This window comes from Rhynchophorus ferrugineus, unplaced genomic scaffold (assembly GCF_030347505.1).
Source record: "Rhynchophorus ferrugineus isolate W39M unplaced genomic scaffold, kcgeb_rfMv2 rfM2, whole genome shotgun sequence".
NCBI classification, from domain to species: Eukaryota; Metazoa; Arthropoda; class Insecta; order Coleoptera; family Curculionidae; genus Rhynchophorus; species Rhynchophorus ferrugineus.
The window spans coordinates 5582557-5600024 of NW_027472581.1; the positions used below are offsets into that span (position 1 = coordinate 5582557).

The 17468-nt window shown below is 32.4% G+C and overlaps 2 protein-coding genes across 2 annotated transcripts; both read left to right on the top strand.

The window, feature by feature from the left end:
- Nucleotides 1–4701: 4701 nt before the first annotated feature.
- LOC143190881 (uncharacterized) lies at nt 4702–6084 on the top strand. The gene is made up of 2 exons (XM_076395451.1): nt 4702–5173; nt 5458–6084. Exons 1-2 carry the CDS (start codon nt 5117–5119, stop codon nt 5959–5961), a joined length of 561 nt encoding a protein of 186 aa, XP_076251566.1. The 5' UTR covers nt 4702–5116; the 3' UTR covers nt 5962–6084.
- Nucleotides 6085–10812: 4728 nt separating this feature from the next.
- Nucleotides 10813–16470, top strand: LOC143190454 (phospholipase A1). The gene is made up of 6 exons (XM_076394760.1): nt 10813–10852; nt 11627–11846; nt 12483–12632; nt 14664–14902; nt 15967–16157; nt 16210–16470. Exons 1-6 carry the CDS (start codon nt 10819–10821, stop codon nt 16441–16443), a joined length of 1068 nt encoding a protein of 355 aa, XP_076250875.1. The 5' UTR covers nt 10813–10818; the 3' UTR covers nt 16444–16470.
- Nucleotides 16471–17468: the final 998 nt, after the last annotated feature.

The window sequence follows — 17468 nt, forward strand, 5'->3', positions numbered from 1 at the left end:
CATATAGAATCAAGTCAAAAATAATGTGACCAAACTCGATTTAGCAAGGAAAAGGATGTTGTAATTAAGACACGCTTAAAAACTATTTATCTTACGTCATACCGCTTTTATATTTTAGTATGTGAGTTAAAAAGTAATCCACGTTCATCCACATTCGAAGTTTATTTAAATTCGCCTTTATTAACGGGCGATTTAAATACGAATAAACGAAATGTATTGTCATCAAGACTACTCAGTAAATATAAAAGAAAAAGTGAAAATTCCGTTCGGTTGTACGAAAATATAACATTGGGGAAAAAGTAATTTCGTTTAAAGTTTTTCCTAATACACTAATTAAACTGGGCCTACTTCTTGTAATTATTATCATAGCCATTAAATCATACCACGATATGTTTGTAAAGAAACTAAATAACGGTGAAGTCACGTAATTAATATTTATGACGTCACAATGTTACAATGTTGCCGCATCAACTTTGACTTTTAGTATATTTTGGCGTTGACTGATAAAAGTTTAATGTAAATGAAATAATAATACAAATATAATTTTAAATATTAAGTAATGTATTTTGTTTTCATCGGAGACTATATTTACCTTTTTACTTTTAGTTCTTGTTTCCTTCCATCCTTACTGTATTTCTCCTTATTTTCTTCTATTGCCTGTGTACATATTTCTTACAAAATACTACCGGTTTTAACCCACATATCATTCGATAAGATTAAGTATGGGATGACAAGAGAAGAAAGCGTAAAACACCGTGAACATATTCATCTGAGATCTGGCCTACAATGTATATTTTTCAGGATTTTTTCTAAAAAAAAGTAAATTACATCAAAGACAAACATTTAACTTATAATAATTTTGCGTCAAAGAACTGCATATTCCGGACTCTTCAGAAAATAATTCACAGATTAACAGTTTCCTCCGGAATAATTGTATTAAATTGATTATATAATATGGTTATATCGAGGACACAATATCGAAAAATATAGTCATTTTTTTCCATATATTTCACTCCGAATAGAACCAATTGGAAATAAACCTATTTAATTTCCAGGTCACATATGCAGTTCTTCGTTGGCTACTTAGCGATAGGCATTGATAATTATTCCAAGAATTTTGTTTGAACAGCGTTGGATGACTAGTTGATTTGAATTGTTAGTGCAGCCCCATATTTGCACCCCATAGATCCAAATTGGCTTTATGAATGTCTGATAAATCAATCTCTTTGATTTTAGATTAAGTTGAGAGTATCTTCCAACTAACCAGATTTATTTTGGTTCTAATATGTTTTATTTTTTGTCTAACATGATTTTTCCAATTTAATCTACCGTCAAGATGGATGCTGAGGTATTTAACTGATTCTGCTTGAGGAATCAGGCATCCATTAAGTGATATAATTAAGTTTCTTTTATTTCGCCGCAATGCAAAATTAACATGAACAACATTGGAGCTATTATGTTGAATTTTCCAATCTTTCGTCCGTTTGTGGATTTTATTGACTGCCACTTGTACTTTTTCTACCGCCCTAAGCAGAGATATGTAGTTTGCCATAATAATTGTGCCGTCAGCAAAGGTTCCAAGGAGTATTTCTTTTATTGTTGGGATGTCAGCAGTGTAGAGCCGATACAGGAGAGGTCCTAAGATGCTACCTTGTGGAACTCCAGCCAAAATAGTTTTAAACGTCGAGAACGCAATTTCATGCGAATATTTCCATTAAAACCGCAGCAACTTAATGTTTGATAGTATCAATAGTTGCCTCTCCAACGCATTTTACAGGCAGGTTCCTGTTAGAAGAAACTAATTAACAACACAATCCGTTTCTGATTAATTATTGGCTTTCATATTTTCAATCAGAGTAATAATAAAATCAAGCAATGTTTGGAAAACAACGTCGCTGGTTTATAATAGTAATTATTATCACTATGTTTTGAAGAATTTTGCAGACATTTGGCAACCAGGGGAATTTTGTAGGCTGATTCGGATACATATTCGAATACATCACACAGTAATGTATTTCTTTTTAATTGGAATAAGATGAGAAGGAATAATACGATCTGATTTTAAAACGAATTTATAAACTGCAATTAGCAATAAATTGAACGCCCTGATGATGTCAGTTCACTGCTATTTTGGACGAGCTCTATATTTAAATTTAATCAAATTAAATGAAAAACTAGATATTTATTAACTTAAGTTCTTAATACCGTAAATTATTTAGGATATAAAAATCGCAGCCAAATTATTCCACCCACAAATATTCAATCAAATTACATAATAATACAAAGTGTAATTTTTTTGCACTTTAGTTTAAATGGATAACCACTACAGCACAAATGTAACCTAAACTATAAAACTCCAGTTTTATTACAGGCTCGAATTTATAGATCCAGACACAAGAATAAAACAACTATGATTAAATCAAAACAAAGGAAACTTGTATTTGGTTACTTTGTATTACATGTTACATTTTATGAACAGAAACTATGAACTAGAAAAACAAAATCCTTAGAGTTGTGTAGTTCTTTTTACGCCCATTACACTCTATGAAATTCTTGGACTAATATTTTAAAAGTTTACTCCTTAAATTCTAGCATCTAGCATCCTTAAGTTCTGTTAATATCTAAAGTATTGCTATATTGAAGAGGTTGGTAAAAGAGGATGATTAATACTAGTATTGGGAACTATCGACTGAAAACAGTCGAAACAATCGATAGTCCCAAAACAGTCGAAACAGTCGATAATCAAAAAAATAGCGACTGAAAATACTAATTACCATTTTCAGTTAAAAGCACGGTTCGACTGTTTTTTTCCATTCGTAATATCAGATGAAGATGTACGAATTCATGTCTGTATAAAATGTGAGATAAGAAAGGACGGAGATAAGTGCTTGGAGCAGTTAATTTTAAATGTCTTTATATTCTCCAATGATAGTATAAGCGAGACAGAGATGTATATATATATATATATATATATATATATATATATATATATATATATATATATATATATATATATATATATATATATATATATATTCACGTGATGACTTTAAAAAAGAGAAAGTAAACAAAATTACTAATTTCTATTACCATGTAATAAATAATATAATTTTAAAGGAAGTAGGATTACTTTTATACTGAATGTTCTGTGGATGTGTAAAAAGGAATGGAATAACACCACAAATGTTTTATCGTGTTTTAATATATTAATTACTATTTTTAAATAACATAACATAATAAATATAAATAGTACAACACAACTTAAATAAAACCTAAAAACTAAAGATTTTCAATAACCATAAGTACTAAATAAAATGTAAACGTATACCTAATCATTGAAAAATTTAATCCATGATGAACCTAAAAATGCTCGTACAGTAACTACCAGACCCTTTTTAAATAAAAGTTTTATTTATTTTTGAACGGAAATATTTTTAAATTATTGTGTATTATCATGTTCAACTTTTCTCCCGTGAGGCGATTCTTTCGATCGTTAATTATTTGCCCAGATTTTGAAAATACTCGTTCCCAGGGGACAGATGTTGCGGGTATAGAGGAATATTTTACGTGGAACTGATATAATTCAAGTAGTTTCATTTTATGGGTTTGCCAAATATCCAATGTGTTTTCTAAACGCCCAATAAATGGAATTTCCAAATACTGCCAAATCTGTGAAGTTGCTGCAGTACTTGGAGTAATTACTTCTTTCATTCTAGCCATTTTTTTATCAAAATATCTCCAGATGTCAATACGTTTTTCGTCAGTAGTTTTGTCTTGAATTTCGAGTTGTGGAAATATATTTGTATTTTTTGAGGTTAGAATGGAAGATAACTCTTTTGTAATAACTTTTTATATCGCCTCAGCATTACTCGCAATACTAAATCCTGCTTTTTTAAATCTAGGATCTAAAAATGTGGATTTCCCGCGTATAGTATTCATTTCTAAAATTGCCTTTTATTGATGACATCTAGTAGACAATTTTGTCATTTTTTCTCCATTCACTTGGTAAAATCCTGGATTTGATGGAATGTTGCAGTTCTCTTATTAACCGTATAATTAAAGACATCGTTGGGATCCTATTATGCCAATCAAAAGTATCTTACTATTTATCATTTAAAATTTATTTTTTTTTGCCCTAGAAAACTAGCGTTTCAAAATGCTGCTATATTAATTTACAATATATAGTTATTCACAAAATACAAAAAAAAACATAAAACCACGTATATTACATATAAATCTTATATATAAAAATGAATCGCAAAATATGTTCCTAAGCGCATAACTCAACAACGCCTGGACCAATTTGGCCAAATCTTTTTTTAAAATGTTCGTTGAAGTTCAGGGATGGTTTTTACGGCGAGAAAAATTAGAATTATTGCTGGAAAAAACCCTAAAAATAGCCCTTTTTGTTTGAATTTGTTTCGTGTATCAGTTGACAATTCATCTGTCATCTGTCAAAAGTCATCTGTAACAGACAACTTTTTTTTTTAAATTTGATATGACTTGAACTCAAATCCTTTTAAGCCGTACGAATTGTTTTATTTATTTAAAATTTGAATTAAATTTTAAACAAATAAAAAATTTTAAATAAATAAAACAATTCGTACGGATTAAAAGGATTTGAGTTCAAGTCATATCAAATTAAAAAAAAAAAGTTGTCTGTTACAGATGACTTTTGACAGATGACAGATGAATTGTCAAGTGATACACGAAACAAATTCGTATATCGTGTTTTGTGCAGAGTGTTTAGTTAGTTAGTGTTTGTTTAGTTCGTGATTAGTGAAAAAATAATTTATATTTGATTCGCGTGAAGCGCGAGCGCGACATTCAACTAATAATCGCGCAAGTTTGAATCCAGCTGCTTTCAGTTACGATGTGTCAATTGACTACAGTAACTACCAATGTGTTGTTATTGGTTCTATGAACTTTGGTTTGCTCACACTGTAAGGCATTAAAATACAAAAACGAAGCCAATGGATTGTGTTGCGCAAATGGTAAAGTGAAATTGATACAATTGGATCCACCACCAGAACCATTGTACTCATTGGTTTCAGGAATAGGAACAGATTCTATACACTTTTTGACACATATTCAACAATATAACAATTGCTTTCAAATGACTTCATTTGGGGCAACAAATGCAGTTCGGGAAAATTTTATGCCAACTTTCAAGGTATGTATTATAGCAGTTACTCATAATTATTTTAGCGAACAAAATTTTCTGTCACCAAAGTTAAGATGTGTTACTAATCTTCAATTTCTTAATCATTACGAAATATATCACTTAGTCATCATATTATATGGTGATTCAGTTTCAGTGACACTTTTATTATATTTTATATTTGATAGATATTAGTTAAAACTAAATATATACTTTTTAAGATCAAATATTATTTAAGTTTGATCATTGACAATCCATTAATTTATACCACACCATAATATTTTTTTTATTTACAGATACAAGGGCAAATATATCACAGAGCAGGTTCACTGTTACCAGTGTCAGATAGCGACAACAAATTCCTGCAAATTTATTTTATGGGCAATTCACCACAAGAAATTGATCTGCGTTGTGCACATAACAATTTAGTAAAAAGGTCTATTGTAGAACAATTACAAACTTTATTTCATCAACACAATCAATTGATTATATTGTTTAAAACTGCCCTGGATCTGATGCCATCCGATAATCACAAAATTGTAATCAGAGCTGATAAAACACCTGCAGGTCAACATACAAGACGTTTTAATGCACCAACTATTGATGAAGTTGCTATCGTTGTAGTTGGAGAAAACTTGGAATCCCGTGATATTGTTTTACATCGTCGGAATTTTCAATTACAACCTATAAAGGAAACACACCGCTCATATGATGCACTGCAATATCCCATTATATTTTGGCAAGGTGAAGATGGCTACGATTTATCAATAAAAATGATAAATCCCATTACAGGTAACTAAAATATTAGTTTAGCTATGGCGATAATATCTCAGTCACTATATTATGTATTTTAATTTTATATTTGAATGTTATTAAAACAAAATCTGTTTACAGGTTCTGAAACCAACAAAAAAGTCAGTTCAATGAACTATTATTCATACCGTCTAATGATTCGGGAAAATGCAGATAATCGCATATTGAAATGTCGGCGATTATATCACAAATATGTTGATGACATGTATGTTAAAATTGAAACGGAGAGATTAACATTCATCAGGTTGAATCAAACCAAACTCCGATCTGAAGAGTATATTCACCTTCGAGATGCGATTAATACTGATGGAAATGCACAGAATGTCGGTCGGATGACTATTCTTCCAGCAACATACATCGGAAGCCCTCGGCATATGCACGAATATGCTCAAGATGCCATGTCGTATGTTCGTCATTATGGTACAGCAGATTTGTTCATCACATTTACATGCAATCCGCAATGGATAGAAATTAAGCAGGAGTTATTACCTGGGCAATCACCCATTGATCGTCATGATATTACAGCCAGAGTCTTTAGACAAAAGTTGAAATCTTTAATGAATTTCATCGTAAAACATAATGTGTTTGGTGAGACACGCTGCTGGATGTATTCTGTGGAGTGGCAGAAACGAGGATTGCCACATGCACACATTTTGATTTGGTTGGTTGAAAAGATAAGGCCAAGTGAAGTTGATGCAGTGATATCAGCTGAAATCCCTAATGTACAAGTAGATCCTGGATTGCATGAGGTAGTTATCAAAAACATGATACATGGTCCCTGTGGAACTCTTAATCAAAATTCACCGTGTATGATGGATGGTAAATGTTCAAAACGATATCCACGGACATTAATATCGGAAACAATTACTGGTAATGACGGTTATCCATTGTATCGTCGCAGATCGACAGCAGACAATGGAAAATCAACAATTGTCAAATTAAATCAACAAGATATTGAAATAGATAATCGTTGGATTGTTCCATATTCACCCATTTTATCAAAGACATTCAAAGCACACATCAACGTTGAATCTTGCCATTCAGTGAAATCGATTAAATACATTTGCAAATATGTAAGCAAAGGGAGTGATATGGCTGTGATTGAAATTGGTGCAGAGAATTATAATGATGAAGTTACCCAATACCAAATGGGCCGCTATGTCAGTAGTAATGAAGCAGTTTGGCGAATATTTTCTTTTCCTATTCATGAGAGACACCCTTCTGTTGTTCACTTAGCTGTGCATTTAGAAAATGGACAAAGAGTGTATTTTACAGCACAGAACGCAGTACAAAGAGCTGCTCAGCCACCATCTACTACATTAACCAGTTTTTTTGAGACATGCCAAAACGATGATTTCGCACAAACATTGCTATATTCTGAAATGCCAAAATATTATACCTGGAATCAATCCTCAAGGAGATTTATACGACGGAAACAAGGAAAACCAGTTCCAGGATATACAGATGTATATTCCACCGATGCGATTGGCCGGATTTATTCAGTACATCCAAGCAATGATGAATGTTTTTATTTACGACTGCTATTAGTCAATGTACGTGGCCCAACATCATTCCAACAGTTACGAACTGTTGATGGTGAATTGTGTGGATCCTACAGAGAAGCCTGTCAACGTTTGCAATTGCTTGAAAATGACGCTCATTGGGATCAAACTCTCAATGATGCTGTAATATCATCACACACTCATCAAATACGAACATTGTTTTCTATAATCATATCTACATGCTTCCCATCAAACCCAATTGATTTGTGGATCAAGTACAAAGATTATATGTGTGATGATATTTTGTATCAAATACGGAATAGAATGGGAAATCCAAATATACAAATCAGTGAAGAAATTTACAATGAAGCATTGATTTCAATTGAGGACATGTGCTTGATAATGTCAAACAAACTATTAATTCAATTAGGCCTGACCGCGCCCAATCGTCCAATGCATGACGCTTTTAACCAAGAGTTGCATCGAGAAAGACTGTATGATCTCAACGCTTTGAAAGAATAAATTCAAACAAATCTTCCACTGTTAAATGAACAACAGAAGTATGTATTTGAAACTCTTATGAAAGTAACAAATGATGAAACTGGAGGGATTTATTTCTTAGATGCACCTGGTGGTACAGGAAAAACTTTTTTTATTTCATTAATATTAGCAACAATTCGCTCACAAAATAAAATTGCACTTGCACTCGCTTCGTCGGGAATCGCAGCAACTTTGCTTGAAGGTGGTCGAACAGCCCATTCAGCACTAAAATTGCCATTAAATATGCAAAGCAATGAAACTCCAACCTGCAACGTTTCGAAGAACTCTGCAATGGCAAAGGTTTTGCAGCAATGTAAATTGATTGTTTGGGATGAATGCACGATGGCACATAAAAAATCTTTGGAGGCTTTAGACAGAACCTTAAAAGATCTACGTAGCAATAATAACCGATTTGGTGGTGCAATGATTTTATTAGCAGGAGATTTTCGTCAAACATTGCCAGTGATTCCACGATCAACGCCAGCTGATGAACTCAATGCATGTCTAAAGTCCTCCAATTTGTGGAAACATGTTAAAGTACTTCATTTAAGCAAGAATATGCGTGTCGAGTTGCAAAATGACCAATCTGGAAACATATTCTCTAAACAACTCATTGACATTGTTAATGGCAAATTTCCTATAGACATGTTGACGGCTTGCTTTTGCTATGACTATAAACAAGTCCCAGGGGCAATCATTAAGTGTTTGTGGTATTAATCTAGAAAACCCATGTTTCTCACATGGTCAATTGTATGTTGCCTGTTCCCGTATTGGAAAACCATCAGATTTGTTTATCTATGCACCAGGTAATCAAACAAAAAACATCGTATACCACAAAGCAATATAATGATAATAATAATAATAATTATGATTCACATGATTAACAATAAAGCGATTACTTACTTTTCAATCCTTATATATGTTTTATTTAATTATTTTTTATTCACAACGCCCTATCACCAGGGTGATGGTTCTGTTCAGGAGAATTTTTTAAAATACGTAGGCACAAAAACTGCCACATTACAAATCTTTTTGACAGGACGAAGTCTGTCGGGTCAGCTAGTATAAACATAAATTCGGCGCGACTAGGACGACACAGCCACATTGTTAAAAATCAGTCGAATGAACTAGTAGAACCAAAAATAGTAACTAAAAGTAAATTACTGAAACAGTAGATAGTAAATAGTAATAAAATCAGTCGAACCAAAATTAGCGACTGAACAGTCGATAGTCGATTTCAGACGCTTGTTCCCAACACTAATTAAAATACACTTCCTTGTGGTTCATCTACTAGGTGTTATTTTGTTTAGCTCTAAACATTTTAAATGAGTTTGAAGATGACTTCCTCGTATGTTACCAAACCTTCTGGAAAACTTGAACTACCTCTAAAACTCTAGTTGACTAGGTTTTTATTATCGTAGTCCTTTTCTGTGACATTATGTGATTGAATAATTTAGTTGAAAAATTTCAGCCATTCTCCAAGCACTTTAGACATGTTTTGATCGAAATCATAGATTAATCAAGTTGGTAATTTTTAAAATTTCCTTTTTCGACACATTTTATAGCACTTGTCCAGTTATTTATATATTTGTTACTTCCAGTTAATACTATTTTTTGTGGTTGAGTCTTATTTTAGCATAACTAGGTGAATCGTTGAACATTTAGCACTTATTGAAAGTAAACCATATTTTATTTTGCTCCCGTTTGGTTTATTTGGTTTGGTCATTTTTTTGTAGTTTTCAGGTTATTTTCCTACTTTCTTTGGAATCTTTAAATTCTTTCTCATTTCACAGCAATTTGCATCGTTCAGTAGTTATGCCTCTTCTAATTTAGTTGTTCGAAATTATTTAAAATTTCTTATCATGTTAATTGTTCACTTAATAGTCAGTTGTCTACAAATTAATTTAACACTTTTCAAGCTAATATTTAGCTTAAACAGCATTTTTCATACGAAAACATAAACAATAGTTTTTATTTATTTTGAATTATTTTAAAAATGACAAAAATGAATTCATTAACACTACCACTACCTCTACGTTAGTAATTAGTAGTAGGAATCACAAATGTAGACTACCATCATTCGAATAACAGTACTTTGAAAAAGAAAACAGGGGTAACGCGTATATGACTAAAAACTTTTAAATAAAGTTTTATATTAAGGAATTATAATCCCATATAGCAGCAACATTTACTTTTTAAGTATTTATCCTCCTTGCCAAATTTGATAACGCTTGAACTTATTATGAACTGCAATTGCTTTAAAATTATTTAATATAATTTCTTAAAGCCTGTAAAGATTTTTCAGTTATTATTAAATACGACTTAACATTCGTATAGAAGATAAAAAAAACTAGAAATTCATGTTAATATGTTATAGGTTTTTATTTCTGTATATTAAACATATTTATGTATATTTTATTATATTTTTCTATATTGTTATTTTAAATTCCACTTGACCCTAAAATTTGTCAGGAAATTTCAATATTCCCCCCATTTATTACCGATAACCCAAATAGATTTTATATACAAATAAATTTACATGTATTCACAACACCTTACATCGCCAATTTATACAAAACGTACATATATGTGATGTTAAAACTAAACAGACGCAAGTACAAAATTACGAAAAATTAACAAAATGAATATTTATATTAAGAGTTTGCATAATAAAATTGGTCGAAAACTAATTTAAATTATGTTACTTTGTGCAGATAATAGCAAGTTATCTCTCATTCGACGCTATATAAAATGGCTATAATGGTAAGTTAAGTAGTTTTGCGTTTAAAACAAGTGTTAAATATGGATATATTCGGTTATGTTACCTTTATTCTAGGTATAGTATAGTATTTCCTTCTATTTTACAACACTAAACAATTATAAGTTTCTTGATATTATCTTTAATATATTTTCAATTATTATTTTGTTTCAATTTTTCAATTATTGAAACCAACTATTGTGCTCAGATTTTGTATAAACTATGTTCTTCCATAAGATTTTATAGTTCGAAATCACAATAGGTTTTTTGAAATATAAGTTAATTTTCCTTGATAGCCACAGTCTTTAAGGTAGTAGGACGGTCCTCCTGCTGCCTGTGATAGGTTCAGGGAACCCCGCCGGGCTAGGATATACTTTAAGACCGAATATCTTCTGGGATGGCTTCATCCAGATAAACCGTGATTGATATAAAGATGTATTTCAAGCCCTTCAAATTAACCGTCTTAGTTACAATATATTTATGCCAAGAACATTTTTTTTTCGATTATTCGTATAAATCCTTCGTTCATCCGTATAAATCCTTCGTTCATCATTAGTATTACTCCTTCGTATAAATCTGGCCTCTCGAAACAATCAACTTCACACAAATGACGTATACACTCAAGTAATATTCGTTATGCCGAAAAAGTTATTTCAAGTTCGTTTAGTGTATTTTAGTACTTAAGTGTAAGGGTTTTTAAATGTAAAGTTTTATTAAAATTATAAGTACGTATATTACAAAAAAAACATTGATATATCGATATTTTTCTCGTTGGCCGACATCTCATATGTTATATACTCAGAACCGTATTATATAACATATATACATTTCAAGATACCTAACTGATTTTAGGATACTACGTGCTGGTATCATATTGTGCAGCAAACACTCTAAAGAATATTTTAAAAGAAGATCAGATAATGTTTTTGGATGATGACATGGAGATTCTTCACGGACATTTTGTGATGGATGAAGACTCGCCAGGAGGAAACTCTTTGAGAACTACTATGGACATTATGAAGTTTTTTACTCCAGATTTAACCAAAGATGTGAAATTTACATATTTTTCCAGGTAAACAATATAACATTCGAATTTACCAATATATAATTTTCAAAAATGTTACAGTTTAGTTTTTCATAGATATCATAGATCGGAATTAAGCAAAAGGCTAGCCAGTGTTGTGGAAATACAATCCAGAAAAAATTTCCTACCTAAGAGAAAACGAAAAGATAATTTTCCGAAATATCACTTAATTAATCAATAAAGTCATTTTTTACTTATTTTTAATTCTTTAAAATTGTCAAAATAAAATAAATACACACAGATTATTAGTAGTCCTCTTAATAATGAGCCCTTAGAGCAGCGTTGTCAACTTCTACAGAATTCCCTAAAATACAGGGAATTTCATGTTGATTGGGGATGATCATTATGTGTAGAAAACGCGGTAATTTTAATATATCATCGTAAATATAATATCGATGATCCGTGTTAGAACACTTTTCCCAGAATGTACACGATCATTTCAAAACATTTTTGCGTTTGCTTCATAAATCTACCACAACACAAAAAAGTAAGGTTTTAAATTAATAAGTAACCCTTTAATTTAAATGTTTTTAGATGATATTATGATCTATTGATATCTCAATATATTAATTTAAAAGATAAACATGGAAGTGACTATAAATTAGTACTATTTACATGTTTTAGAGAGCTGTCGGATGGTGTTAATCTAACTGATAAAGCCGATTTTAAAAAATTCTTGAATGTATCCAAAGTGACGAAATGTGTAACGCATGGGTGGATGTCTAGCTCAACCAAAGACACCATCATCAGTATAAGAACAGGATTTTTGCAAAAGTAAGTTCTCTAAAAGATGCTGATCAGACAACTAAAGCAAAATCAGACAATTTTACTTTAGTTAGATGTCTTAGTAGTAGTACTGGAGTAGTCTTTTAACAGGTCGATTGAAAAGTCCCCGGCCTACCATAGTAAAACACATTTTTTTTGGCAAAATTAGTTTTTTTATTCAACATAATTCCCTTCAACGGTGATACACTGATATAGCGACCCTCCAACTTCATTCGATACCATTTTTGTAGTACGATTTGTCCTTTGCTTTAAAATAGGCCTCAGTTTCGGTGACCACCTCTTCATTCGAAGAGAATTCCTTCCCAGCGAACATTCTTTTGAGAACAGGAAATAGTTGCTGGGGGCCAGATCTGTAGAATACGATGGATGAGGAAGCAAGTCGAAGCCCAATTCATGGATTTTTGCCATCGTTTTCACTGACTTGTGGCACGATGCATTGTCTTGGTGAAGCAGCACTTACTTTTTTCTTCAAACGCGACCGTTTTTCCAATAACGATATATGATAGTCGCTGTTGATGGTCCCTCCTTTTTTAAGGTAGTCAATGAAATTTATTCCATGCGCATCCTAAAATAGAGACGCCTTGCCAGTCGACTGTTGCGTTTTCCCACGTTTTGGAGCGGGTTCATCGTGTGCGGATGACTGTCGATTGGACTTCGAAGTAAGATGATGCAGCCACGTTTCATCCATTGTCACATATCGACGCAAAAACTCGGGTTTATTACGCTTGATCATCTTCAAACACTGATCCGAATCATCAACTCGTCGTTATTTTTGGTCATAAGTGAGCTCGCGCTGGACCCGCTTTGCATAGAGCTTTCTAATACCCAAATCTTCGTGAATGATAAAATGTACACGTTCAGTTGATATCTTTAGAGTGTCTGCTATTTCACTCAATTTCAGTGTACGGTCATTCAAAATAATTTTTTGAATTTTTTAAATATTTTCGTCGGTAACAAACTCTTTTGGGCGTCCACTGCGTTCATCGTCTTCGGTGTTCATTTCACCACGTTTAACCTTAGCATACTAATCCTTGATGGTTGATTTTCCTGGAGAAGTGTTCGGAAACTAGGCATCAAGCCAAGTTTTTGCTTGAACTGTATTTTTTCCCTTCAAAAATCAATATTTTATCAACACGAACTTCCTTTTTATCAATTTTTTTTACAATAACAAAAGATGCTTGACTCAAAATGCTATAATTCACAGCTGTCAAATTTATATACGCATCTTTTGTGGGTTAGGGCAAACTAAAAACGTACGGATTTAATTCTAATAGCGCCTATGTGTTAGTCCGGGGACTTTTCAATTGACCTGTTATTTTGATACTTATTTGTATAACTAATAACACAACTAATAAATCATTATCGACTAAATCACAAATGGTCTCTACAGTGACTTTAAACTAGATACTGATCTAGGGAGACCCATTGACGCTAACTTAGTCTCTACACAACTACGAAAGATCACACGGTTTGGTTATCTTGAGTCTGCATCCTAGTTCAGTACTTTTTATATTTACATGGGAGTGGAATATTTCCTCATGTCTTGTTGCGAATCTCCTAATCTTCTCTATGGCAGTAGGAATCCGAATGCCTCGGTGTAAGTAATTGTTCCTATAGTATCTGGATGGATTCACAATACTTCTCAGGCCTTTATTTTGAAATAGCTGTATTATATTGACATAACTTTTGCAGAATATCCTCATACCTGAATTCCTGAATAGGTTTTAGTATCTTGCACAGCAATGACTTATTATTTTCTTCCAAATAACTATTTTTTTTTGTAATTTAATTCCAGTTCTTTTCTTCGCTTTTTGATATGCTCCATTTTTTATAGTGATAGAACTCTTAAATCTTGTTTTGACATTTCAATTCAGTAAATCTATAATTGCATCACTAAAGCATTGTTATTTAATGTCTGATTTTATTATTTCATTCAATGTGATGTCACATTATTTATATATAAATACATTAAATGAAAAAATCTTATAAGTCAACAATAATTTGAACTATAATTTTAAGATACGATGCAAATATTATTGTCATGGATTGGAGCACAATATCTGGGAACGTGTTGTATCCAATACCAATGAAAGCAACACCAGATATAGGGAAATTTTATGGCACGTACCTAAACTATATGGTAAACGAAATAGGTATCAAGCCAGAGGACATTCACTTGGTGGGACACAGTTTGGGTGCCCATATTTCGGGATTCGCAGCCAGAGAACTGGTGGACAAAAAAGTGGCTCGAATAACAGGTAACAAGAAAATATTATTATTTTCTCAACAACGTAGCGTAGATATAATGATGAAGGAAAAGTAACCGCGATTCTTAGAAGCGCAGTTTACACAGTAAAAAATCATTGCGTTTTGAAAATAGTGACTCCAGAAGACCATTTTCTTCATATTTTATTTCTTTACTTCCAAATATGGTAAAAACATATAAATAAATATTATGCTACAGAACTTCAATTCAGTTATAATACTTCGGTATTAACATAAGAGTAAGGTCTCTACTCATATCCCTTTGTGGTTCTTTTGATCTCTCTCAGGAAGTAACAATGTAGTACACTCAGAATGTATTTACGATACCTCTGCTGTAATAATGTTTCTGTATTTCAGTTTTTCTATTAAATGTACTTCACTACACTACACAAGATCATATGATTTGATTCTTTTTAGTTTGTGCCCTGTTTTGATGTTATCCAAGAGTTGTAATATTTCGATATTGATATGATAATGGAGTCTTCATGTCTCCTTGCAATTCTCTTGATTTCCTGAGTGGCAGTCGGTATTTGTAGGTCTCGGTATAAGTAATCCACCCCGTAGTATTTGAGTGCACCTGACCAATAAATAAACTTGGCAACAAGCAGTCTACTATTGTCTTATATAATAATATAGATTATCCAATTAAACAACCAATGTATGTCATTAAAATTTATTACACCAGCACGTCACAATGTTGCCACATTAATTTAAAATTTTAGTTTACATCATTTGCTGGTTTTTAATCTCTAATTATTATCACTAAAGTTTTGAAGAATTTTGTCGGCATTTTACAACAGGGTCGACCAGTACCAACACAAATCAAATTTTAAACTGATTCAATTACATGTTCCGACGCATCAAACAGCAATCTGTCTCTTATAACTAGGGTAAAATGAGAAAGAAAAATCCGATCCGAGTTTAAAACGAATTTTACATTGTTATAAGCTGCATTTGGCAGTACATTCGACGTCATCTATGACGTGCATTAGCTGTTTTATTGGACTATTGGAAAGTTTTATTGGAATAACTAATTGTACCAATAAAATATTTATAGGTTTAGATCCAGCCCTTCCTGGTTTCAATATAGGTTTAGTCGAATCAGGAACACTACGAAAAACCGATGCCAATTTCGTTGACGTCATCCATTCTTGTGGAGGAGTGTTAGGTTACAAAGATCCTTTAGGGCACGTGGATGTATATCCAAATGGTGGAGTGCCTCCACAGCCCGGATGCTTTATCGATGAGGTAATATTGAAAATCTTGTTATAGTTCATCAACATAAATAAATTTGTTTTAGTTGACAAATGCCTGCAGTCATGGTTGGTCCTGGAAGATATTTGCGAGCTCATTAGTTAAAGAAGAGCCTTATATTGGTATTCAATGTGTAACCTTGGAGGATGCGATAACAGGAAATTGCTCGAAAGAACATATTCCTATTGGAGATCCTACACCACCAAATAGTAGAGGTTTATTTTATAGCAAAATTCAACCGAATGAGTTAGTGGTTTTTGATGTGTATGATAAACATTAAGGAAAAATCGAAATTTACTAATAAATAAAATGGTTTTGCGAAGTTTTTATATCTTTACATCACTTTTATTCAAATATTATTAGTAATTAATGCATGACTATATTATAAGTAATAATACATAATGGAAATATTTGTGTTAAGTGTAAAGATTTAAAAGGTTATTAGTCAGGAATAAGAATTTACACAATTCCAACAAATTCACAATTTATTTCCGTTTTTTCACCTCGAAAAGCCTTAGATAGTCCAGACGTTACTCAATGGAACCTTGCAGAGGTGGCGGTTATTTTTTTATATTTAGCCCACAAATTAGTATTAGAGGTTTTTTTATTTGAAGATTTATTGTGAAAGACTGCTACAAGCCGCTTGCCGCTACTTTTTCCCATCTCTCAGACAATTTACGGATTCCATCTCCATTCCAAAGAATGATGTATCTGTAGATGATGTTGATGTATCAAACCTTGAGACATGTCGAATTTTACATCGTGGAATAACGGTCTATAAGATACCCAGAAATATAATCCCAGATGTCGCGGTCGTTCCGATCAGACGTGCCACCATCGATTGCCCAAGCCTCGTCTCCAGGTAACACCTCTGCCATCCATTTTATATATTTATATTTGCCACATTTTATTTTATATCGTCAATAAATAACGGTCACATAATATAAACACCACTGTTTCATTTCTTCCTACCTCTATTCATCGAGCCATATAACTTTATTTCCTACTGTAGCGACCTTGAGGCATGTCGAATTTTACATCGTGGAATAACAGTCAAAAAAGTACCCAGAAATATAATCCCAGATATTGAACACGGCCGGGGTGCCAGCAGCGACAACTAGAACACGATAACGAATGGCTAGCAACCTCGAGACGTTTATCTGGGATATTATTGATGGGTATTTCGATCATTCTAACCGACCATAGTTTGGTTTAGACGTGCCATTATCGACTGCCCAAGCCTCGTCTGCAGGTAACATCACTGCCTTCCGTTTTATCTATTTTGTATTTTCGAAATTTTTTGTA